This window comes from Drosophila suzukii, chromosome 3 (genome assembly GCF_043229965.1).
Source record: "Drosophila suzukii chromosome 3, CBGP_Dsuzu_IsoJpt1.0, whole genome shotgun sequence".
NCBI lineage: Eukaryota > Metazoa > Arthropoda > Insecta > Diptera > Drosophilidae > Drosophila > Drosophila suzukii.
Genome location: NC_092082.1, coordinates 5,371,667 through 5,395,706, shown reverse-complemented (window position 1 = coordinate 5,395,706; position 24,040 = coordinate 5,371,667). Strand labels below are relative to the sequence as shown.

The 24,040-nt window shown below is 41.6% G+C and overlaps 3 protein-coding genes across 4 annotated transcripts; all 3 read right to left on the bottom strand.

Annotated features, from left to right (window-relative positions):
- Positions 1-219: 219 nt before the first annotated feature.
- Positions 220-5,987, bottom strand: LOC136116901 (multidrug resistance protein homolog 65). The gene is made up of 9 exons (XM_065864552.2): positions 5,295-5,987; positions 4,526-4,771; positions 4,301-4,472; positions 2,997-3,881; positions 2,098-2,939; positions 1,476-2,036; positions 1,036-1,417; positions 572-928; positions 220-499 (listed from the first exon to the last, which is right to left on the bottom strand). The coding sequence occupies exons 1-9, from the start codon at positions 5,609-5,611 to the stop codon at positions 299-301; spliced, it is 3,963 nt and encodes a 1,320-aa protein (XP_065720624.2). The 5' UTR covers positions 5,612-5,987; the 3' UTR covers positions 220-298.
- A 549-nt stretch (positions 5,988-6,536) lies between these two features.
- Mdr65 (Multi drug resistance 65) lies at positions 6,537-11,853 on the bottom strand. Its single transcript, XM_036816450.3, has 12 exons — positions 11,704-11,853; positions 11,071-11,390; positions 10,588-10,833; positions 10,348-10,519; positions 9,914-10,228; positions 9,396-9,852; positions 9,234-9,334; positions 8,792-9,179; positions 8,028-8,736; positions 7,674-7,970; positions 7,249-7,615; positions 6,537-7,185 (listed from the first exon to the last, which is right to left on the bottom strand). The coding sequence occupies exons 2-12, from the start codon at positions 11,370-11,372 to the stop codon at positions 6,631-6,633; spliced, it is 3,909 nt and encodes a 1,302-aa protein (XP_036672345.3). The 5' UTR covers positions 11,373-11,390; positions 11,704-11,853; the 3' UTR covers positions 6,537-6,630.
- A 135-nt stretch (positions 11,854-11,988) lies between these two features.
- On the bottom strand, positions 11,989-23,663 carry Best2 (bestrophin 2). 2 transcript variants are annotated; one of them, XM_017079247.4, is made up of 12 exons: positions 23,521-23,663; positions 20,275-20,648; positions 19,041-19,151; positions 18,793-18,979; positions 18,361-18,729; positions 18,109-18,237; positions 17,341-17,448; positions 15,026-15,265; positions 14,179-14,488; positions 14,000-14,092; positions 13,688-13,744; positions 11,989-13,270 (listed from the first exon to the last, which is right to left on the bottom strand). In XM_017079247.4, exons 2-12 carry the CDS (start codon positions 20,343-20,345, stop codon positions 12,702-12,704), a joined length of 2,244 nt encoding a protein of 747 aa, XP_016934736.3. In that variant the 5' UTR covers positions 20,346-20,648; positions 23,521-23,663; the 3' UTR covers positions 11,989-12,701. The 2 variants fall into 2 exon arrangements, with proteins under 2 accessions (XP_016934736.3, XP_016934735.3); XM_017079246.4 differs by having other exon boundaries at positions 13,688-13,930; positions 23,521-23,662.
- Positions 23,664-24,040: the final 377 nt, after the last annotated feature.

Sequence of the window (24,040 nt, the reverse complement as noted above, 5' to 3'; positions counted from 1 at the left end):
TAAGCGATAAGAGATAAGGTCATTAAAACTTCAAGCACTGCAAATTGAATTATGATAGATAATAGTGAGCTATTCAACTAAAAAAGTTTTCTTGCCCATATGTAAATATGTAACATCAAACACTTTGAGGTATTTATATATCTTTATATTAATTTATTTATTAACTATTCCTAACGTTTCATTGCTTATGGGCGAAAGCAGTTTGGTTTGTGCCTCAACTAAAAACTAAGAAATATTTATTGCATACTTCCGTGCTTAGCCATTTGTAACTCTCCATCAAAGTCTTTTTCAAGTTTTTTTAAGAGGCTTTCGTCTGACTGCGATACAACTTGGAATAGATGCCATTCCTGGCCAGAAGTTGAGCATGAGTTCCCTGCTCCATTATTTTTCCGGCTTGAATCACACAAATCACATTGGCATTTTGGATGGTGGACAGGCGATGAGCTATTACAATGCAGGTGCGGCCTGAACATGCCGAGTCTAAAGCTTGCTGAACCACCTAAGAGAGGGAAATAATTAAAAATAATATTAGCCTTTAGCAATTCATATCAAAAAGTATAACTAAACTCACCCTTTCACTTTGGAAATCCAGTGCAGAGGTTGCTTCATCTAGCAGCAGGATCTTGGGATTCCTCACCATTGCCCTCGCTATAGCAATCCTTTGCTTTTGTCCACCGGATAGTTGGGTTCCCTTGGAGCCCAATACAGTATCATATTGGGCTGGCAGGGACATAATAAACTCATGGGCATTGGCCATTTTGGCAGCCTCAATAATTTGCTGCATGGGCACTTGCCGCGTGGTGTCCCCATAACCAATATTTTCGGCAATGGACTTCTCAAAGAGTGAAGGTTCCTGGGACACAATTCCCAGCCGACGGCGCAGAGTCTTCAGCTCCATATCGTGGTGGATGCTCTCCTGATCTATAAGCTGGAATAGTTAAAAGATTTCATATTATAGAACTCTTTCGTATTTCTTATGTAGTACCCTAAAGTTAATATACTTTCTGATTTATTAGATAACTTGATTTGACTTACAATCTTCCCCTCATCGGGATCGTAGTACCGCATCAGTAGCTGGACGCAGGTGGACTTTCCTGATCCCGAGGCACCCACCAAGGCCACCGTCTGACCCTGGTTTATATCCAGATTGAAGTTTTGCAGCACTTTGATGTGGGGTCTTGAAGGATAGGAAAAGTTGAGACCCCGATAGCTAACTCCCTGTTGAACCACATTTGTCTTGTAAGCGGATCCATTGCCATTGTGCTGGATTTCGTAGGATTCGGGAGATTGGATCGTTGGCTTGCGATCAATGATCTCGTACATGCGATTCGCGGAGAGGAGAGCGGCATTAAAGGCAGGAGTAAATGCAAGAGATTGGGCCAGTATAAACAAGCCATACAGCATTGTGTTGGATATTCTTAAAAAGATATCAAATGTTAGTGCTTGATAAAGAATATACTTTTGTATTTACCCACTTCATAATAGTCTCAAATTTAATATTGCCATCGGCACACATATGCCCACCGTAAGTTAAAGTCACTGCATAGCCAAAGAACATGAGGGATTTACCCATGGAATTGACCAGTCCACGCCATTTCAGACGACTCAGGATCTGCACCCTATATCTCTCCACCTCCTTGTCGTATATCTTAATGAGCTCCTCCTCCCGTCGAAGTCCTGCAACTGTTCGAATTTGAGTTATGGTTTCCGTGGCTATCCGGCTGGTCTCCTCAAGGACCGCCTTCTCCTTCAAAGCGGACTTCTCCCCAAATCTCGCCTCGAACACAATGGAGGCTATCATAAAGGGCGAGGTGCTCAGGCAGATTAAGGCCAGTTCCCAGGAGTATGGAAAGGCAATGGAAATACTGCATATAAAGTTGGTAAACGCCTGGATGATGTTGCTCAAGGGAAAACCGATTGCTCCCTGAACACTAGCCGCATCTCCAGCCAGTCGGGCAGAAAGTGCACCAATACTGTTCTCCTTGCGATCAAACCATCCCATCTCCTGGTGCATGATACTACTGAATGTCTTTGATCTATAAAATAAAGGATTACTCAATGAGAATCTGAAGAACAGATGAATTTTTACGGACCCACCGCATTCGCATGGTTAGCCAGACTCCGGCTAGATTAAAGAAAAATGTCTGGACGAAACACACCACGCCAGCTGCAACTCCAATCACCAGGGAGATGATGGCCATTGAGGCACTCTGTTCAAGAACCTCCTCGTCCGTGGGTTTGGCCAACGAACCATATAATTCCGCTAGGATAACGGAAAACACCGGCATGGTGACTCCAAATAGACCAGCACAAATGGCGCCAATGATGAGGAAACTCCATTCGGGCCTTGCCCAACCCAAAATTCTAAAGAAGGTACGCAGATAATTTCCAGATGGACTACCCTGTTCCTCTAGCTCCTGATTCAAAGTTGGGTTGGCTAGACCATTTAGGTTCTTCATCTGGAACTCCACATTCTTCCCCAGCGACACAATAGAGTTACGAGTGCCCAGTTGGAACTGTTCAACTTCATAGGACATTTTTCTCTCCTTGTTCTCGGCCTCTTCTTCCAGTTCGTTCAGTAGCTCCTCTGCGGAATCATCATAGGAATGCACGGTGACCATTTTGTGGTAGAATCCCTCCAGTTTCATAAGCTCCTCGTGGGTGCCCTGCTCTACGGCCTTGCCATTTTCAATATAAACAATCCGATGAGCGTGTCTGATGGCCGAAAGGCGATGGGACACCACCAGGGTGGTTCTACCCTTGCAGGCCTTGTCCAGAGCGGCCTGTACTAGCTTTTCGGAATGGTAATCCAAGGCTGAGGTGGCCTCATCCAAAAGCAGAATTTTGGGCTGCTGGATCAGAGCTCTGGCGATGGCAATCCGCTGACGCTGACCTCCAGAAAGTTGTACTCCCTTCTCGCTGATATCTGTATCATAACCCTGAAAGTGAAGGGAATTTTATAGTATATTCTTCATATTCACGTCTTGAAATCTTACCTTATGCAAGGCTACAATAAAGTCATGAGCATTGGCAGCTTTAGCGGAATCTTCTACCTCTTTTTGTGTGGCTTCTGGCTTTCCATGACGGATATTTTCCCCAATGGTTCCCTGAAAGAGCACCGGTTCCTGACCCACCACGGCAATATTCGAACGCAGCCAGTTGAGGTTATACTTCCGCACATCCTCACCATCCAATAGAACTTGTCCAAAAACTGGATCATAAAAGCGCTGCAAGAGCTGTATGCAGGTGGACTTTCCACAACCCGAAGGACCCACCAAGGCAACTGTTTGTCCTTCTTCCACGATTACATTAAGTCCCCGCAGGACAATAACATCTTCGCGGGCGGGATAACGAAAGAACACATCGCGGAACTCAACAGATCCCTTCAGGCCGTAGTTGAGAATTTTCCCAGCTTTGGAGAGTGGATCAATCAGGGAAGTGCGATCGATGACCTCCAATATGGCCGATGCCGATCCTCGAGCCATGGCAAAGGTTTCGAGGAATGGAGATGTGCGGGATATTTGATTGGCACTCACGATAATACCCGATATCACAATCATCACAACCGCTGGCGTGTACTCCCGTTCGTTGATGGGAATACTTGGATCACGGTAGAATAGGATCAAATTTGCTCCGTACCAAAAAGATCCCGCTCCTGTGATAAACAACATGGCCTTCATCACCGTGTCGCTCAGTCCGGAGAAGACTCCCTTCCATTTTCCAGCCCTGAGAGCGGGTTTCAGGAGGGTATCATAGCGCACGGACTCTGTTCGTTCACCTCCAAATGCCACCACAGTCCGGATGGCACCGATTACTTCCTCAACTACAGAGCTGGCCCGCACATAGGAACTCTGCTCCTGGCCCGTGAGTTTTCCTTGGTACTGAAAAATTAATGGTGATATGTTATTTATTATTGGTGGAAAATATATTGAATTTACTTATGATTTCTTTAAGATTCCTTTAAGAAGAGTAATCTTACTTAGATAGTACAAATTACAAATTTTCTATTTGAAAAGCCCTCTTATAAAAGATTATTTCTTTCTCCTACAGAATACATTCGATGTTTGAAGTATTCGTTCTCCCAAAACTATTCATGCTAAACGATTCGTAAAAATATATGTTTTCACTGAGGCAGGTAGGTACTTATTCTATTTTCGGAAAACTATTTTCGGATAAAACAAGCAAATGGTCAAGTTCACTTTACGTTTGCTAGAAATTGCCTTCGTTTCTGGCAAACGGGTTCTAAACAAATGAGATGCGGTATTAAAACGGAAATTAAAATCTAATTGGGTCTACTTACATGGGCCACAACCGAGTTGACCACTAATGTTAGGGGAATATAAAACACTATTGCCAGAGCCAGTTTCCATCCATAAATAAAAGATAGAACCACACTTATTATCACTTCACACATAATTTCCACATAATGACCCAGATTCTCTGCTATGCCACTGCGTATTTTCTCCATGTTGCTAGAAGTAGGTAGGCTTAATAAATGTCTTCATATAGTTTTCAAATTACTTACTCAGTAATTCGCACTGCAAAGTTTTGATCCTTGGCCATGTCATGCCAGCCGATTTCCTGCCTCAAAGTGGCCTTGAAGAATTCCCTACGCATGCGGACTGTGAGCTTTAGAGCCAATCTGTTAAATGCATCCACATAGTACACTCCAGAGAAAAGCATCAGTAAGGTATTCAGGGTCATGAGTATGCCGAAGGATACACTATCCTTTCGCAGCTCCTGCATATTCTCCTCGTAAGAGGCATTTGTGCTGAAAAAGAGGTAAGTAATAGAAATGGGTGGTTTAGTGTAACAATTTTAAATCTAAATTCAGCTTTACTTTTCTGTGTACTTTGCTTACAGCGACGTCCTTGAAAACTTGGCATTGTTTTAGCCCTCTTTACTTCAAAAGTTTTCTTTTATTTAAAATACGCTGGCTTTCTCGAAACAATAAAGAAATTTGCGGACCGTAAAACCAAAAAGACGTCCGTTCGCTTTGAAAGAGAGCGAATAATTGATTCATACTCTCCCAAGAGGCCTCTGCAATACGTTCTTTTATGGTCTAAAAATAGGTTTTCTAATGAAATACACTCATGAAGGGAAACAGTCATGAGCTTAACATACATTTTTTTAAATAAATGTATGCAATAGATTTAAAAAATGCAAGTTCAGAACATTTGACTTGCGGAAAAGTAATTGGAATAAATTAGCCTTCAACTTTTAGTTGAGAAATATTTGCAATAATGCTTTGAAGGACAAACAATTAATTACATATATCAGAACCTTAGACTCACAGTATCTTTCCGCCTCCAAAGAGGGACAATCCGATGGTGACCGAACTGGTTCCCTGGCCCAGAGTTCTATCGATGAACATGGCCACCAGTTCGCTGTAGACCACAATGGCAATGGGATAGACCAGGGATTGGAGTAGAGCCGCCACAAAAGCGGACAGGAGCAGGACATAATCCCATCCACCGATATATCGGAAGAGCTGAGTGTAGTTGATCATCGGCGGGGCCTTCTCCTTGGACTTGCCCTTCTTCTGGGCCTCCGGCGCAGTCTCATCCGCATCTGCAGCAGGAACATCTTCGCGGGTCTCCGTCATCGTCATCACTGCGAACTATCGCCTATACACCAAACTCATTGACCGGCGGGGTCAATTAATAGTTAAGAAAGCGCGCGCAGGGTGAAACCAAAAATCGAAACGCCCGCAGTTCGCTTCGACGATGGGTATATATGTATAAAGATGGTCTCGAATGGGTTCTTGGCTCTGGGTAATTAACTCCCTCTCCAATGGAGATTGTAGTGCTATGCCAGATGCACTGCCGATGAGGCTGATCTGCCTGGGATCGTGTTTATCTTTAATTGTTTTGCATTCCGCGGTTCCACAAAATCGTACGCCACTGGTCTTTTTATTTCGATGCTATTGCCATCCGGAGCAAAATATTCCGCGTCTGTTCCGTTGAAACTACAGAAAGCAACTGGCGGGTCTGGCGGCTATGGCGTCAGTTTTCTACAAATTCGGTTTCTATTAAAGTTCAAATAGACAGGCAATGGTGGGACTCTATCGTCGAGAACCCCTTTATGGTCTTTTATTAATATCAATTGAATTGATTTTACTCAAGGCTCACGATGACTGGTGGAAAATCATTGACCATCTTTTCTCCAGCAAGGTGTGCACCGCTCCATCGCGGAAATGGGTCAGCCAAATACGCAAATTTGACGTAATTTGCATTCCGGACGGTTAAACTTATGATCTTCCCTGTTTAATTGAGATCTGTTATCATTTCACTGATACGCAAAATCAAGATTGCATGTCATTGACCATGAATATTAGCAGCGGTCGTGTGGGTGGGTGGCGTTATAGACACGCCACCAAGATTGCTCTCTTATCAGCCAGATAAGTTTTGTGGTGGATCTTACAACTTATACCTCTAATAATTATAAATACCGCAAATAAAGTTACCCAACGTACAGCTTTGTTAATAGCGCATCCCTTATTGATAAGGTATCTTCCCAAAAAGTGACAATCATGATTATGGATAAAAAGTTGTTTACAAGTTTATTTAGTTTTTGGTGATAAGTGTATTTGGGCTTTTGGTGAGAATTACAAAAATGTTTGGATAATATTCAATGATCCTTTTGGGTCTTGTGTAGCTTGGCATAGATTCCGCCCTGGGAAATCAGCTGCATGTGGTTACCCTGCTCCACCACCTGACCATTTTGGATCACACAGATCACATCCGCATTCTGGACGGTTGACAGACGATGGGCTATGACGATACAGGTTCGCCCGGAGCAGGCGGAATCCAAGGCCTGTTGGACCAGTTGTTCGCTTTGCAAATCTAGGGCTGAGGTGGCCTCGTCGAGGAGTAGGATCTTGGGGTTCCTCACCAGTGCCCTGGCAATGGCAATACGTTGCTTCTGACCACCAGACAATTGAGTGCCTCTGGCTCCCATTCGCGTATCGTAACCATTGGGCAGGGAAATGATAAAACTATGAGCATTGGCACTCTTGGCTGCAGCAATAATCTCCGCCATGGAAACAGATCGACGATTGTCCCCATAGGCTATATTCTCCGCTATCGACCGTTCAAAAAGAGTGGGTTCTTGGGAGACTATACCCAATCTGGTCCTTACCCCCTCAAGGGTCAGATCATTTTGGATGTCATCGTGATCTATGTGCTGGTTAAAGATAAAATGTTTATAAGAATTTAAACTTTAGTAAATATCTCATAAGTTACTTACTATAGACCCCTCATCGGGATCGTAGTAGCGCTGTAGCAGCTGCACACAAGTGGACTTTCCACACCCGGAATGACCCACCAGGGCCACCGTTTGACCCTTGAGCACTTCAAGATCCAAGCCATTGAGAATCTTTGCATCAGGTCGTGTTGGGTATCTGAATTCAACACCCCGATAGCGTACACCCTCGAAAAGATTTAACTGCTTGGCGAGAGTATTCTTGATAGTACCCATGGGTGACTGAATCTTGGGTTTGCGATCCAGGATCTGGAAGAGGCGGTGACCCGCGATCAGAGCAGCGGAGAAGGCAGGGGTAAAGGCCAGGGATTGGGCCAGCATCATGGAGCCGTACAGCAAGGTTTCCGATACCCTTAAATAACAGATTAAAAATGTTAATTAAAAAAAATCGAAATTTATGACTCCCTTACTTGATAATATCCTGGAAGGGCAGCTGACCTTCGGACACCAAAACACCGCCGTAGCAGAGGGCCACGGCATAAGCAAAGAATGCCGATGCCTGCATGGTGGAGTTAAGGACTCCTCGCCATCTTAGCTTTTGACGGATCAACACCTCCACTCTTTGGATCTCCTCCGTGTACTCCCGGATAACATCCGCCTCCCTCCTCAAACCGGCAACAGTGCGTATGTTAGATATGGATTCGGTGGCAATGCGACAAGCTTCCTCAATCACCTGCTTTTCCCTCACTATAGCATTAGACATCATCCTGTGAAATGTTTAAGGGGTTACCAAAAGTATTAGGACCTATAAAATTACAACCCACTTGGCTTCCAGGATGACAGAACCCACAATGATGGGACAATTGGCCAAACACAAGAGGGCCAATTTCCAGTTGTAGTACATGGCAACGCTGACACTCGATATAAAGTTGGACAGGGCCTGGATCATCCCGCTCAAGGGATAACCAATGGCTCCCTGGACACCAACTGCCTCGCCGGACAAGCGAGCGGATAGAGCTCCCACTGAATTATTCTCATCGTCGAAAAATCCAACTTCCTGGCTCACCATCGCATTGAAAGTCATGGCTCGCATTCTGGTTGTCAGCCAAATGCCTGCGTAGTTAAACAAATAGGTTTGCAGGAAGCAGACCAGTCCAGTCAAAAAAGCCAGGCCCAAACAAGCCCAGGAAAGCACAGCCGTACGACTTAGGGCCTCATTCGGATCCTGTTCAGCCAGGGCTGCATAGAATTCACCAAAAATGATGGAGAAAGCTGGATACAAACAGCCCACGGCTATGGCGCTTATGGTTCCCAATATTAGGTAACACCACTCGGGTCTGGCAAGCTTAAGGATCCTCGAGAACGTGCGGAAGAAGTTTGGTTTCTCGGGGGGAGCCTCGACTATCTTGGCATTGGTGTCCTTTACGAGTGCCTTTATAATGGGTTCGTCAAACTGGACGCTGTTCTTCTGACCTTTCTCAAAGTTCAGGGGACTGGTCTCAAAGGACTTCTCAAACAGAGCCAGGCTTTTTCCTAAAAATGGTTTAAAGTTTTACTCCCAGTAGTTATTAATACTAAAAGTATTTACTTTTGGTTTCCTCAATACTCTCCTCCTTTTCCACCTCATCGGGCATGTTGATGTCGCCAGCATGAACCATGTTGTAATAGGCACCCTCAAGAGCCATTAGATCATCGTGGGAGCCCTCCTCCAAAACTTTCCCATCATGGATAAAGACAATCTTATCTGCACCCCGAATAGCTGATAGTCGATGGGAAACCACAATGGTTGTACGACCTTTACTGGCCAAGTCCAGGGCTTGTTGAACCTGTTTCTCCGATTGGTAATCCAGTGCAGAAGTGGCCTCATCCAGCAGCAAGATCTTGGGGTTCTGAATCAAAGCTCGGGCGATGGCTATGCGTTGTTTCTGACCTCCGGAGAGCTGTGAGCCCCTCTCACCAATCATGCTGCGATAGCTCTGAAAAAAGTAGATATTGTAATTCAGATTTTGGGGCTATAGATTTTTTCTTACCTCTGGAAGATTGGTAATGAACTCGTGAGCCCCCGCCTGAGTGGCAGCTGCCTCGATCTCTTTTTGTGTAGCTCCTGGTTTACCATAGCTTATGTTTTGTGCTGTAAACCAAATGACCTTATAAGGCTGATAATGATAGATAAACTCCTTTTAAGAACCCACCTATTGTGCCCAAAAATAGAACTGGTTCCTGGCCCACAACGGCAATATTTGATCTTAGCCATTGGATGTTGTACTTCCTAATGTCCAGGTCGTCCAGGAGCACTGAACCGAAAACAGGATCGTAGAACCTCTGGAGCAGCTGGACGCAAGTGGACTTTCCACAGCCCGAGGAACCAACCAAGGCCACAGTTTGACCCGCTCTGATCTTGATGTTTAATCCCCTGTGAACTATAACCTCCGGACGTGAAGGATATCGGAAGAAGACGTCCTGAAACTCCACGTCACCACGAAGACCGTAGTTCAAGAGCTTGCCATCTGTGGAAAGCGGATCGATCTTGGAGGTTAGGTCAATGACCTTAAAGAGGTTGGTGGCACAACCGCGGGCGGTGGCAAAGGACTCAAGGAATGGCGCCGTTCTGGCTATGTTATCCGCACCCACAATGATGCCAAAGAAAGCCTAGGGATATTAAAAGGTGTTCCATGACTATCATGTAAGACATTACATTTATAAATCTTACAATCATCAGAATAGCCGGTGTATACTCCTTGTCTTCCTCATATCGATCGTCGATAATAAGATTGACGCCATACCAAAATGCTCCAGCGCAGGATAGGTACAACATGGCCTTTAAAACAGCATCACTGACCCCTGAGAAGGCTCCTTTCCACTGACTGGCCTTTCGAGCTGGGACTAAAAAGTTCTCGTAGCGCTGTACCTCCGACTTTTCTCCACCGAAAGAAACCACAGTCCGAATGGAACTCAGAATTTCCTCTGCCAAATTACCAGCTCCTGCATAGGATTCCTGTTCTCGAGCCGTTAACTGGCCTTGGAACTGAAATAAGGTATGGGAAAAATTAGAATACTTATATAATTTCATGAACATTCTTTATAAACACAAAGGATTCTTAACAGTGTTTAAGTTCTGTAAAGTATTTCTTGTGTTTTTCTCACCTTGGCGACATAGTAATTAAGCAGGATCACCAGAGGTATATATGAACTCACAGCTAAGGTGAGCTTCCAGCCATAGCCAAATGATATGGCAACGGTTATGATAAAGCCCACAATCAAGTACACAAAGTGTCCCACTTTCTCAGATATGCCATCGCGAATCTTTTCGATATCGCTGTGAAATATATAAAAAGGTGAAGCTAGTAACTTCTCCAAAAATATAAACTTTCTTCTAAAACTTACTCAACCATGCTCTGGGTGAAGTTTTGCTTGTTCGCCAGATCGTGCCAACCGATGTCCTGACGCATCACGGATGTGAAGAGCTTAATCCGCATCCTTGTTACTTGACGTAGGGCTACCATATTAAAGACATCCACAGAGAAAATCCCTGAGATGAACATTACTACCGAAGCAATGGTCAAGAGAATGCCATATGATATAGAATCGTCATATAAGGCTTCGCTGTTTTCCACCCTTGATGCATTCGTACTGGAATAATCATTATAAAGGTCAGGATGTGTTATATCTTCTTAATTTTAATATTTAATATTTCCCTAACCACATCCTTGTATATATCACATATATGTTGATATATTTTTTATGAAATATACATTTAATATTATCAATTTTAGATAATAAATATATTTTTATGATCTCAGATTCGAAACTTGGTATGAGATATCCATTACGAAACCCCCATATTTACTATTGTGAGCGAGCACTTACAGAGTTTTACCACCTCCAAAAAGAGGCAAGGCATGGACCTTTGAGCTGGTGCCGAACTGCATGGCACGGTCTACCAGCATGGATGTAAACTCGCTGTAGATGATGACCACGGCGGGCAGGGTCAGGGCCTTGATGCAGCACATTATGAACCCGAAGAACAGCCAGGCGATCTCGCCGTACGTGGAGAATCGAAAGAGTTTCAGGAAGGCAATGGGCTCCGTGGGCTCCAGACCCTCCGCCGTGGGCGCCTCCTCCAGGGATTTGCCCTCGCTGGTCGTGGTGGACACCTCATCCCGCTCCATTTTGATGGATAGACGACACTGACGAAATGATAATTAAGTGGGCTTTATTATTCAATAGGCCATCGATCCGTGGTCAAGATTTCCTCACTCAAAGCGGGCACAAACTCGAACCAGACCAGACAAAAGGTTAATTCAATTAAGCAACACTTTGCGTCCGCATGCAAGTTTGTTTCTTTGGCCACATAGTTCTCATTGACCCGCGGGGTTAACAAGTAATAGAATATATACTATTCGACACATTCCTGGGCGAATGGTGGCGTAACTTTTTAAGATACTCCTCTGCAGATTGAAATCTGTTCCTTCGAGTGCATCTGCACCGTGGGATATTCACCTTTTTAATGACACTCTTTGATTTATCCTTTAATTATTCGCACTTGTTCCAGATCGAAGTTGAAAATAGACCGCAGATTGTTACCGCTCGAGCGCCCAAGCGCAACTGACTTTCCATCCTCCATGAGCATCCATTTAAATTTGCTGCGTACATATATCGCACCGTTGGGGTTCAAATTCTAATTGATCTTTCTCTTGGGGTAGGTTCGAAGAGTCTCGATTGATCAAAGAGTGTCAGTGGGAAATGTCATAAATTACTCTCCAGTATCTCTTATATTAGCAAAAATATATTTTAAAATCTTCTTCTTTATTAAGTGATTGATTTTATTTAAAAGTATAACTGCAAGAAGTTGCCTCTTAATCTGTACAAAGGCCACAATTGCATAGATTTCCTACGTTCACATACAGGGGATAATAATTACAAAATATATACTTAGGCTCTTATCTATCGGTACTTGTAAAGATACAAAATCTAGCTGGATAACAATCGCATATCACATACTGTGTTGGTTTACAAGTATTTACACTGCCTACACGAGATAGAGATTCTTTATAAAGTTATGCAAAGATTCAAACGCTTAACTAATATGGCAAGTGCCAAAACAATAAGTCGATTTCCTATTAAATACGCTAGTTATATACAATACTCTTTACAGTTACAATTGGATGGTAATATACTTGTTGTATTTGCCAGAATTTTGTTGAGCTAAGGAATATGAATTGGTTAAATAGTAATATAAATTTTTACCAATTCCAATTCCGTAAAACTGATTTAAAATAAAACACGGTTTGAGATTTCCTGATCTACTGTTTGATTTGCTATAAGAAAAGTGATTAATACTTCTAGGACAAGATCCTTGAACTAATCGATCTTTTCTAGGCTATTGATAATATCATTTTAGTGGTTCCGGGTGGCACAAGGCCATTGGGTCTTAAAACTAATTACGTGGCTCGAATTCCGATCGAATCTATGCCAATCTAATCCGGCGGATCTCAATGTCAGACGTACACCTCTCCGGTCTTTTGTTCCGGCTTGTGTTTGGCCAGTGTTGAGGGAGCCGAAGACCCTCCAATACCTCCCGTCTCCACACCGCCACTTCTGTGAGGCATTGGCATCGTGGCTGAGGTGTCCACTGTATCAGTGGGTGCTACCAGTCTCATAGAGGACCGCTGCTGCGGATCCTGCAGATTGAGGCTCAAGTTGAAACTGTTATTCCGTGAAATATTGGGATTTCCATTGAGGGGCTTAACGGAGAGCAGGGCCGTGGTGGTAATGCCACCATTGCCATTGCTGGAACCACTGTTGCTGTATCCATCCTGGACATCGGTACCGGTCAGTTCCACGATGGAAAGTGCCGATGGGGATCGCTGAATGGACAGGGACACCGGTATCGTGGTGATCACATCGTTGGGATCGTAGCCACTGGCCGTCGTCGTGATCGTGGGCAACTGGGCGTTGGCCGAAATGGGCAAGATACTCAGGGTCCCGCTGGGCATCGTTTCCCCACCGCTGCTGGTTACGCTGAAGGGGAACGATAGAGTGGTGATGTTGGTGGCAGCGGGCATATCTGGAAGTTAGGAGGAAGAAATATTTCTTTAGTAACGTTCTCAAAAGAGCTTTTCATCAAAATTACTAAGAAATACTTAAGAAATATAATGATCGAGAGATATTCAGATAATCAAACATAATTTTTGGATTCAGCCTATAGGTTACAACATATGTGTTGAGATATTACATTATGGAAAATTATGAACAAGGAAGGAGAACTGAGCATTAGGTGTGATAATATATCATATAAAGCATGTTTTGATAGTTGTTTGAATAAAAAGATTCATAGAAATTCAGATATGATACCTCATCTTATGAAATGAATCATTTCAATTTGAAAGATAGAACCAAGTATTAGGGATTTTGACCCAAACAGACTTAAATATACTTTTAAAAAACCCTATAAGCTTTGTAACCCAAGGATATGGTTACTTACTGCTGCCTGTGAATCCCTCCTTCATGCTGGCTGCCAGGGCGGCGGTGGCGGGATGTCCTGGAATCAGAGTGTTATTGGACGATGAGCTATCCATCTCTTTGATGGGCGAGAGCAGCAGTGTGCCCAGCACCTGGCCGCTCTCCTGGTGCAGAAGGGTGTCGTGTGTGTAGGAGGAGGGGTACATGCCCGGTGGTGCGCTGGTGGTGCTCAGCTGTTGTGGTGCCATAAGGACGGAGCTGGTGGCTACATGGGAGTGGTGCGAGTTGTTCAGCAAGTTGCAGGATTGGTGCAAGATTTGTGCGTTTTACTCACCTGGATTCGTGTTGCCATCCTTAGCCACCTCGGGTGTGGGAATCCGCGGTCTACTCTTGGCCACATTCACATTCAAGCCATTCAACTTGGAGTCTGAAAATAAGAAGTAATTTAATTAGTGAAACATACTTTTAGGGGTTTTAAATAAAACATAAACTTAATTTATTTTATATTCTTACTCTGCTTGATAAGTTGTCGTTGTGCTCTTATGGACTTCCTATGCACAAACTTCCCATAGAGACTCGATTTACTTGGCTGCGATCCCGCCTGCTGTTGCTGATGCGCCTGCTGCAGTTGCTGCTGTTGCAGGATGGTCAGTGGCAATCCGGACTCGGGACTAGAGTAGACGGAGTTGAGGCGGTTCCGGTTGAAGGGCATTCCGCCAGAGGAGTAGGCCGTCGACTGGCTCCTCATGGAACCCATTCGAGAGAGCTGACGAACCAGCCAGTTGTTCTTTCGCCGCTCCACCATCGGGGTGTCCACGCTCTCCTAAATAGGTAAAATATATTTTATAATATTACATGCTTTATGATTACTCCACCTCTAAGCGGGGACATAAATACACTTAAAGGTATCTTTTAAAAATATTTGTCAACTTTGAGTTTCGACAGATTTCTCACAAAGTATCTAGTAACATAAAAACTGGAAAGCATTCTATAGTTTTTAAAGCCAACTATGTTCCATAAATTAATTATACTTAAAGCTAATGTGGGTTTTCAAAACGCCAATAATGTCAAAAAATGTATGGGTGAATAATAAAACAGTGACAGTTAGTGGCTATGATTACAATGTTAAGTGAATTTAGTATTTTAATGCTCGTGGAGTGTTACCGCATTTTACAAAATATGTTTATGAGGGCCATAAACAAATTTTAGTTGCATATATTTTAGACATGCTTAAATTACGTTAGTATAAATTTATTGGATCAATATAACTTCGAAAAAGATACATCTATTTAAAATGTAGAGCTCTATTGATATCTTAAGCTCCTCCAAATATGTTCTATACTAGGTACTATATACTCACGTAATCCGCGTAGACATCGTCGTTGAGCATCCGCTTTCCGCCACCGGGCATTATGTTGGCGTACATGGCGTCCTCCTTCTTCACCTTGTACTTCTCGGCGGATCCCTTGGGTTCGTCCTTCCGGTAATGCTCGGAGGCCACCGTATAGGGCAGATCCTTGGGCACCACGCACTCCCAGTACTGATCCCGCAGCAACTCGGGGTGCTCCTCGTGCATCTCGTCCACGATCATGTAGGCGGCCTGAAAGCGGGTTTATCAAAAGTGGATCAGTCGAGGGCTTTTCAAAATCGGAACGTGTTTGCCATTTGCGATTTTCGGGCTATTTCGAGGAGGCACTAAACCTAATTACGTCACAGCAATTGAACCGTGGCTACTGTCCCACATCGAAACAAAAGAAAAAGTGAAATTGTTTACAAGTTGTTAATTATTCCATAACAAAAACCAGTGCACAGCCCACAACAGAAAATTGCAAATAATAAAAAAAAAATCTTAAACATAATAAAAATAAAAATTAAAAAAATACTCATTTGCTTAATCATTTTGCCGCGCTCTGTTTTCAATTTGCCATTTACGAGCGACTGAGCCAAGTGTCACGTCTGGTCGTGTGGATGTGGAGTGCAGTTGAAATGGGCCAGAAGAGCTGGCAGAGGTGTTGGCATTAACCCCCTGCTGATAACCGGGCTCAAAGCGGGCAGTTGTGTGTGCTCGACCACTTGGGATGCATTTCCGAAATCGAGCAAACCCAGCGGTGACCATAAAAACACACACGAAAACAGTCAATGATAAAGCTCTACAAAAGAGGTTTCAATGTTTTCAGTTTGTATTTTTTTTTGTCGTTTTTCTCATTTTTTGAACAAAAACCTGTTTTCGATTTACTTTTGCTGCTGCTGCTGCTAACTTTTGTAAATAATTGCAAGCGACGGCAGACCCCAAACACAGATACAGATTGCACACATGCAAAACGGGCTCCAAACCCATACCAACGTCGAGCTCCAAAGCCCAAGTCCAAAACTTCAATCAGCATCAGCAGTATAAGGGTTATAGTCGAATCGTGATGCCCTATTCTAGTTCTGAATAAAGTAATTCCTCTTGTTATTAAACTCTGGATTTTAGAAGCCTTTCTTTTATGTTGTTAATAAAAAAGGAATCCTAAAAGTTTTAACAGTTTAAAAATAAAGTGCAATTTTATCGAGATATCTCTATAGGAAACATAAATAAAGATTTATTCAGTGATAAACTAAACTAGTCATTAAAATGAATTTATATATTAATGTATGGGAAACCAATAAAAGCATTCTTTTAATTATCTCTTAGAATGATTTCCTAGAATGAAGTGAATAGTATTTTACAATTTAAAAGACTTAAACCACAATTCAAGATCAAATTACGTTAAGGTAAGTTAAATTTTACTGTATAATTGAATGCAAATTTAGTCTTCCCATATTCTAGCACGAGTAAATGCTAATTTAAATCACACTTGCTAATCTCTATTCAATTCTATTAAAAGTATTCATATCTTTGTAAGTGCTAGATTTGATTATAACAGAATAATTACACCTTTTGCAAAATCTCGTGTCCTTAATACTTTAGTTTTAAAACAAAACACACTCCTCTTTAATCTAGACTACCTTATTATCTTCTTGAAATTATATTAAAATATAATATTTTTAGTTTCTTTTCAGGGCACTCTGCAATTCGTTATGCCAAAAAAATTATTCCCCTCGTGAGTCTTTTTGTTGGCTATGTAGAGAATGCCTGTTATTTTTAGCACGTGGCAGACCGACATGTTCTTCTCCTTTCAGCAGCATTCAAAGAAGTAGCTGACTCAAGCGATTATCGCTTCAAGAGCGCAAATCTTTACTTAGTTAGCACGATAACCCAATTAGCGAACTCATATTTTAGCAGTCATAATACTTGGAAACCTATAAAGTTATAATTATGAATATTAACCCCTACCAGATACGTATAAGTATCTTGCGGATTTGTGCCGCTCAAGGTTTTAGTTAAACGCTGGGAAGTTCTGTTTTGAAGTGTTTCAAGTCAGAGACCATCTGTTCCTTATTCAATTTTCAAGTCAGTGAATTTACCTACCTCTTGCTAAATGAAAATAATTGGGAGTTATACAGGTTTTTGGTGAAATTTGAAGGGGGAATTTTTTCGCATCTCTAACGAAAAATGATTGTTTTATGGTTGTATACACCACAGATGTGATTGCTACTGCTTATTAAAATTGTTTAACGGATGGCTGGAGTATGGACAATATGCCACATTGAATTACGTAAAGATTGTGCGAATTATTTGCACTTGTGACTCACCTTGATGTGCCGGTCAATCAGCCAGTTGAGCTCGATATCATCGTCATCTTCGCCAAAGGGATTGATTAGCACCTCGGCCACTTTCAGCCAGCCCACGTAGAAAACAAACTGCAAAGATTAATTGAAAGCGATATGATCGGATAATTACATCATAGAAAGAAGAGGATAGACAATTTCAACAGAACTTGGGAATAACTTGAAGGCACGCCAGGGAAAGCTTCGCAATTCCATTCACTTTTTGTTTAAATTATATGGTATAGGCATTAACAGTTAATAATGATAGTTAAACACTTGTCACAGATTTATATCGCGGAGAAACAGAAACCAGACCAGAGCCCGGCAAATCGCCAATTTATTACGTGGAACGTGACCGCGAATCGTTTACATAAAGCAACTTGAAATCTGTCCCTAGTGGAGAACCGCAAAAACCAAAACGGAAAAAGCAAACACATCTGTTGTAAGTGGCCATATCATGATATAGCCATTATATAGTATACAATATATATATAGAGCATCGGCGGGGCGTATCGCTAACAAGGTATAGCCATTACATTCGACCACTCAGTTTGCCGGAAAACAGCAAAAACAATTGCGAAAAACAAATAACCGCAACAAGTTTTAAAAACTTTTACAAAACGACGAGACGTGCAAATTTGACTCTGATTTATGGTAAATAAGGCGGAACGTGCAAATTAAGATAACTTCTAACCCGTCTTAAATCAAGCGCGAAAATTATGACTTCATTAAAAGCGGAGACAATTGATTTACCTGCAATACGGTGAAGAGGGGGAAGTACAGATCGGGGTCTTCGCGACCATTTCTATCCAAAACATTGGGCAACATTTGTCGCCCCAAAAGGGCAGCTATGAAATAGGTATAAAGCACCAGGGTAACAACCTATAAATGTAATAAAATTATTAATATCGTATTTAAAATATCGTGTCTATATTGATTTGTAGGTCTGTTATATATTTTTGGGAATAAACCATCTAATATTCTATTAATTGTTGAACACCTTACCTGAGTGTAGACCAGAGGAACACAGACCGTGTCGTATCCGATAAGACCACCCAAACGTCTACGTATATCTGAAAGTTCCACTAAAATGGTCTGGACAATATGGTCCGAGGCAATTAGGCCATCCTTTCTGGCTCGATTTATGATGTTGGTGGCCCAGACGAGGGGCATCCAGTACTTGGACATGGGACTCTTCTGATTCAGAGCCTCGAAGATCTTCATCTCGGACTCGTGCATCAGACCCGCATCCACAAGATGCTGGGTAGTGGGGAAACGTCGTTTCACACGGAGGGAAATTCGCTGCAGGGTGATCACATAGGCCAAAACCATATAGCGCATGATATTACGACGCATAAGGCGACCCGTTTCGTTCTGTATATTGAGGTATTTAAGATGGTTAAGGGGATTTCTTTCTGTAGAAAAATATTTTCTTACATTTACACCACCATTTGAATTGGGTATAGCTGCACTTATAAAAAGGGCCAACGTATCTGGCCAAGGCAGGAGACGATATTGCTCCCACCAACGTTTCACGACAAGATTTACATAGAAGCCCAGCACAAAGGACATGGGTATACTTTCACTCTGCTGCCCGAAATAAAGGCGAATTTTCTTAAAAATGCTGAAAGAAAAAAAGGATTATCCAAAAGATTTGATTGATAAGAACTAGTTTTAATACTTACGCTTGCTGACTTTCTGTCAGACCGAATCTGTAGATAACACTTATAGTATAATATAAACAGAGATAGGCAACTAACTCGCGCCAAATCAATTTGTAAACGCTGCCTCGCCATCTGTAAAAAGAGGAAGGGATTTGAATTAAGTAACTTATAAGATAGTAAAGGAGCTTACGGCTTAGTCGATCATTGCCGACTTTGAACTGTTACTAACTGGTTTTGATTTATCGGAAATAATTTCCTCATTCAGATATCTAATCTTGTACCTCTCTTAGTTGCTCATCGTATAAAAGATTGTTTTTCCTGCTTAATGGGTCGGCAGTTCTGCAAGATTTTTTTATAGGGGTATTCCAATCTTGCATGTCACTTCCAATGAATTCTAATGTGGCAAAGTGTGATTTGATATATTATAAAAAAAAAATGTATAATGATTCGCATAACCGCTTTGAAACTGGTACTGTTCAGGTGGGGGCTTTGTTCTGTTTGTTTTGATCAAGGTTTCGCTTGCCTTCTTCTCTTAAAAATTTAGGTTTGTGTGGCTACAACCTTTGTTCAAGATTATTACTCCAAAACAACTTAAACTATTGGAATTCGAGGCTATCGCCAAGAAACAATATGTTTTAAGTAATTTTTACATTTTTTCAGCCATAAAATTTACTTGCATAAGTTTTCAATTAGGGAATATGTGCCTTATCACATAAGCTTTTCGGAGCTTCGGTGTTATAGCTACCAATCTTTCTTCTTTCTGGCTTGAATGGCAAAAACTGGAACCGTGCAACAGTAACTGGAACTGGAATTGCTATTCTAACTGCCCAGTTACGAGTGACTGCACTTGGGAAACAATTAAAGCGAACTGGGGTTAAAAATAAACACACTCTAAAAACAAAATAACCTGAAACCAGATGTTGTCGTGGGGAACTGTCAATATGGAGACTGAATAGAGAAGTTCAGAGTATTGGATGTTAATTGCGTTGGTAAACATTCGAACAGGTGAATGAGTAATGCGGAAAAATCCCCGGAATCGGTACCTCTTGGGTGGTGACCCAGATTGTCTAGACCCTGTACTACACCTGTTTCAAATGTTTTCATATTTTGGTGAAATACTTTTCAAGCATTATTATTACAGGTATATTTACTATCTGGTCTTAATTTAATTTGATGAAAATCTAATTTGTTTTCATGATAAGGAGATATTTAAATTTTAAATTTTTAAAGGGTCATTCTTATAGATAATACTCACTTCCACAGGATCTTCCAGAAGCAGCCAAAGCTGCTTCCATTTGGCACTTCTCCCGCATATGAGACGGTCATTGTTTGTTGACGTCTCTCGTTTTTGACTTAGTTTTTTTACGCTGATCTTGTTTTGTTTACTTAATCACAAACAATTGATTTTTATTGTTATTTTTGCCGGCGCTAGGCCGCTGCCAATACGGAGAAGGCCGAATTGTAGTTGTTTTTTGATTTCGTACGCGAATTTTGTTAATTGTTTTTGTTGTCGCGTCATTGAAAAAGCGTCGCCGTCGGCTGCTTTCCCTCTCTCTCACACCCCCGCCGCTTAGGCTGCGACTCCCTCTGCTTCTCGCTCTCTCCAAGCCTCAGGTTTTTTAACTTCTCCTAAAAAATATCAAAAAATATACAGTCGTACTGCTTAAAAAATGTAATTCAAGTAGGTTTTTATCAAGTTAATTTGGAATCATATTTCCTGAAGTGATTGATATTAATTGTTTTTTTTAATGATCCCTTATAATATATCATAATTTTTACAAATAGCTTTTAATTTTCAAATAATACTACATCCACATACTATATAAATCCAAAATTTAATATTTTGAAAATGATCTTAAACAGTTGAATTTAAATTTAAAACTCTTCAATGGATTACATTTCTTTAGAGCATTGTATTGTTATTTAATATATTGAGTAAACACTTTTTGTATTTTCATTCAACAAAATTATAACTGAGAACAATAGTATATCATTTTATAGAGGCTTGACTGTATCCCCAACAATAGGAGGCAGGAGGTGGGCGGTCACATGCGCCCAGTAAAACTGTAAAGAGTAATACACATGCAATCCATGCAAATAATACTGGAGGGCTCAAAAGCTCAACTTAAATTCCGGCACGTATCGAACAGTATTTCTGTGGTGTTTCTGTTGTTGCTGCTGTTTTCCATTTTGTTATTTTGTATTTATTGTAAATTTGAATGGCTATGCACTTTCAGTTCGGGTGAAATGCGTATTTAAAGCTGAGAACAGAGTTATGGCCATATATAATAATTTGTCACTATTTCTGTGTATATATAATAAACGTTTTTTAAGGTATTTTTTTCACTTCACTTTATTACGATCACCTTGTACACACAATTATTGCGGGTTCCCTTTGGGGGTCTTTTGTTTTTTTTTAAGTACTTAAAGATCATTTTGCGGCCAGGATTTCCCCAAAACTGTGGGCTCTCCTCGAAGGCAAGGTATCTGGACGACTTGAGATCGGGATTTTTTGGACTTTTGTTTATTTTTTTTCATCAGAAAACCTTGGGTTGGGCAAAAATTCGGCAGTTTCTCTCTGAATTTTTTTGCCGGTGCTTTATTTGCGCCGTCAGCGCCACGAGTCTTTATCGTTTCCCGTTTTCTGTTGATTCGGCTCTTGATTAATTCCGTTTATGTTGCGTTTCTCCGAAGCGATTTTGATTAATCGAACAATTGGCGATCAAAGATTTTTCGAAAAAGTGTTTTCATCTTGGGCCTGCAAATGCGAATATTTTAAACCTGTTGTATTTGCTCCTTAGCGCTAGTCGAAGCTGCAAATATTTGCATAAGCCATAACCAGACAGGGGCAACAGAACGGGTTCTATATATGGGGCTTAGAGTTATACAGATTCCCTGGGACAGGGGACTCCGGCAATTTTCACTTTAGCGCGTTAATTTCGTTTACAAACAAAGCAGGTGATCTTCAGGAATGTAAGAGCCAACCGGTTGTGAGCAGGGGTCTAGGCCACGTTAAGTCACGATGGCTTTTGATTATACGGCTAGAGAAACCACCCACTGCCACTGCCCTGCGGCTTCCAAAGAACTTTTCGATTGTTTAGCAGTTGAAAAACAATTAAAGATGGTCGTGCCTAGCAGATTAGTTACTTTAAGCTGGCTGACGGCTGAAAGTTTCGCAATCTACATGTTCTTTGGAGACAAATAGTAGTCATTGACCCTGCCCGGAGATTTAATCTCAACTGTCCAGCTCTGTGGTAATATATTTTCAGAACAAATAGCCTGTCAACCTGCGCTGGAGATATGAGGTGCTGCAGCTTCTCGGGTAAACACATTGCATATACGCGATATGAGGTAAACCACACATAAGAGTCGACATTGATTGGTGACGAATTCGGTTCGAATAATTTTCACTTTCTTCTGACGTATTTGCCCCGCAATTTGTTTACCAATGGGTCGAGGCACTGGCACTCTCGAATTCGCCTGCCACTTGCACTTTTTCCGGCGGCAGCCGTTCCCAGAATTAACTACTTGAAAGGTGGGAGTTTTCGGGCCTCATTAGCACACAATAAAGCAGATATATCTAGGCATTAAGCCGATTTCTGTTAGCATTGTTAGCGTTCCCTATAAACTCATTAAGTATTATTGAAGCGATTTAAACAGCACTTTTGAGGAAAAATTAACGTGTTTGTTAAGGTATTAAAAATTTATCACCATTGATCTTTTGCCGAGGTTTTCGAATATAGATATATAGCTTTTCATTAATTTACATTGATTTATTGCCAGCACTTTTATGATGGCGTATAACTTTAATTTATTCGCTAATACATCAAATACATTTCATTTATCATTCGTGTGCGGATTATACAACCAAGCACCATCAATTACTTTATTACTCCGCTATTTATAGTATTTTCTGTGTATACATATAGGTATATACATCTTTCTAATTGCTCTTCGCTCATTAAGCTTAGTCAATTGAAAAATTGCATCCGAATTCGGACTTGCCGCGCATTCAGTCAATAGAATGCCGACTGAACACCTCAGTGGATCGGGGGATCGAAAAAACATAAATAAAAGTAAACTTGACCAGTTGGGAGCTGGAAGCTTAGTTTACGGAGCCGCCTAGGCCATTTAAAGCTGGAGACACGCGCTGGCGTGCGACGCGTTTACGATTTCAGATACTCAGATAGAGATACGGATACTCGAGCCATTGGATACGTGAATCTAATGGGTGGCGCTGGTCATCCAGATCTGGGAGGATAGTTTTTCGTTCACTTTATATGTACTTCTAATGGGGGGTCCCTTTAATTTCGTTACACTTTACACACTCTAATGTTTACAAGTACTCAAAAAACAGCAGCAGCAACAAAAATCTACGTTTTTGTGTATTTCAGTTGTTTTGTGAAATATTCGAATGCTGGCTTCAATGGGGTTCCGCACGATCAACTGGCGAGTGTTTCAGCTCAGCTCAGTTCAGCCCAGTTAATTTTGCTCCACGTACCGACAGCGCGACGACGGGTTTATCGCTGGACACTTCAAGCTGGAGCTGCAACTGCGATTGCGATGCCGACCGCCGAGCAACCTGACCGCTCGACAAACTCAACCAAACTGCGCTCCAGAGTTGGTCGCGAGCGGCTCTTAACTCACTTTTTTCCAGCCCGCACGAAAAAGTTTAGTTGGCAACAGGTAGACGAGGCAACAGCGAGCGGATCCCACAGAATACTGGGTGCATATACATATTGGTGATGACAAAGGTGTAGAAAGAGGCTAAGGGGGGCTTAAAAACGAACTATCTTCAGTTCTGGAATTTTACTAAATTTATTTAAATAAAAGATATACCTTATGTGTGCACTTGTAGAAATGGTGTAAGTCTTTGGAAACATAATAATTAAATACATGATTTTATTTGTTTATCATGTTACATTTTATTTAGTTGCATGCCTTTATAATATTCAAAATGTTGGTAATAATACTAAATAATTTTGGAGCGAACTTTAATGCTACTTCTTAATTCTAGAATC

Coding starts and splice junctions, on each gene's coding strand:
- LOC136116901 (XM_065864552.2), bottom strand. CDS start 5,611: ATGACGATGACGGAGACCCGCGAAGATGTTCCTGCTGCAGATGCGGAT. Junction 2,037..2,097: donor TGGCTAACCATGCGAATGCG/GTGGGTCCGTAA, acceptor TTTATTTTATAG/ATCAAAGACATTCAGTAGTA. Junction 929..1,035: donor ATCCCGATGAGGGGAAGATT/GTAAGTCAAATC, acceptor TAACTATTCCAG/CTTATAGATCAGGAGAGCAT.
- Mdr65 (XM_036816450.3), bottom strand. CDS start 11,372: ATGGAGCGGGATGAGGTGTCCACCACGACCAGCGAGGGCAAATCCCTG. Junction 9,853..9,913: donor CACCGGCTATTCTGATGATT/GTAAGATTTATA, acceptor TAATATCCCTAG/GCTTTCTTTGGCATCATTGT. Junction 9,335..9,395: donor TCTATTTTTGGGCACAATAG/GTGGGTTCTTAA, acceptor TTTGGTTTACAG/CACAAAACATAAGCTATGGT.
- Best2 (XM_017079246.4), bottom strand. CDS start 20,345: ATGACCGTCTCATATGCGGGAGAAGTGCCAAATGGAAGCAGCTTTGGC. Junction 19,152..20,274: donor TTCTGGAAGATCCTGTGGAA/GTGAGTATTATC, acceptor CTCTTTTTACAG/ATGGCGAGGCAGCGTTTACA. Junction 14,489..15,025: donor ACGATGTCTACGCGGATTAC/GTGAGTATATAG, acceptor TTACCTATTTAG/GAGAGCGTGGACACCCCGAT.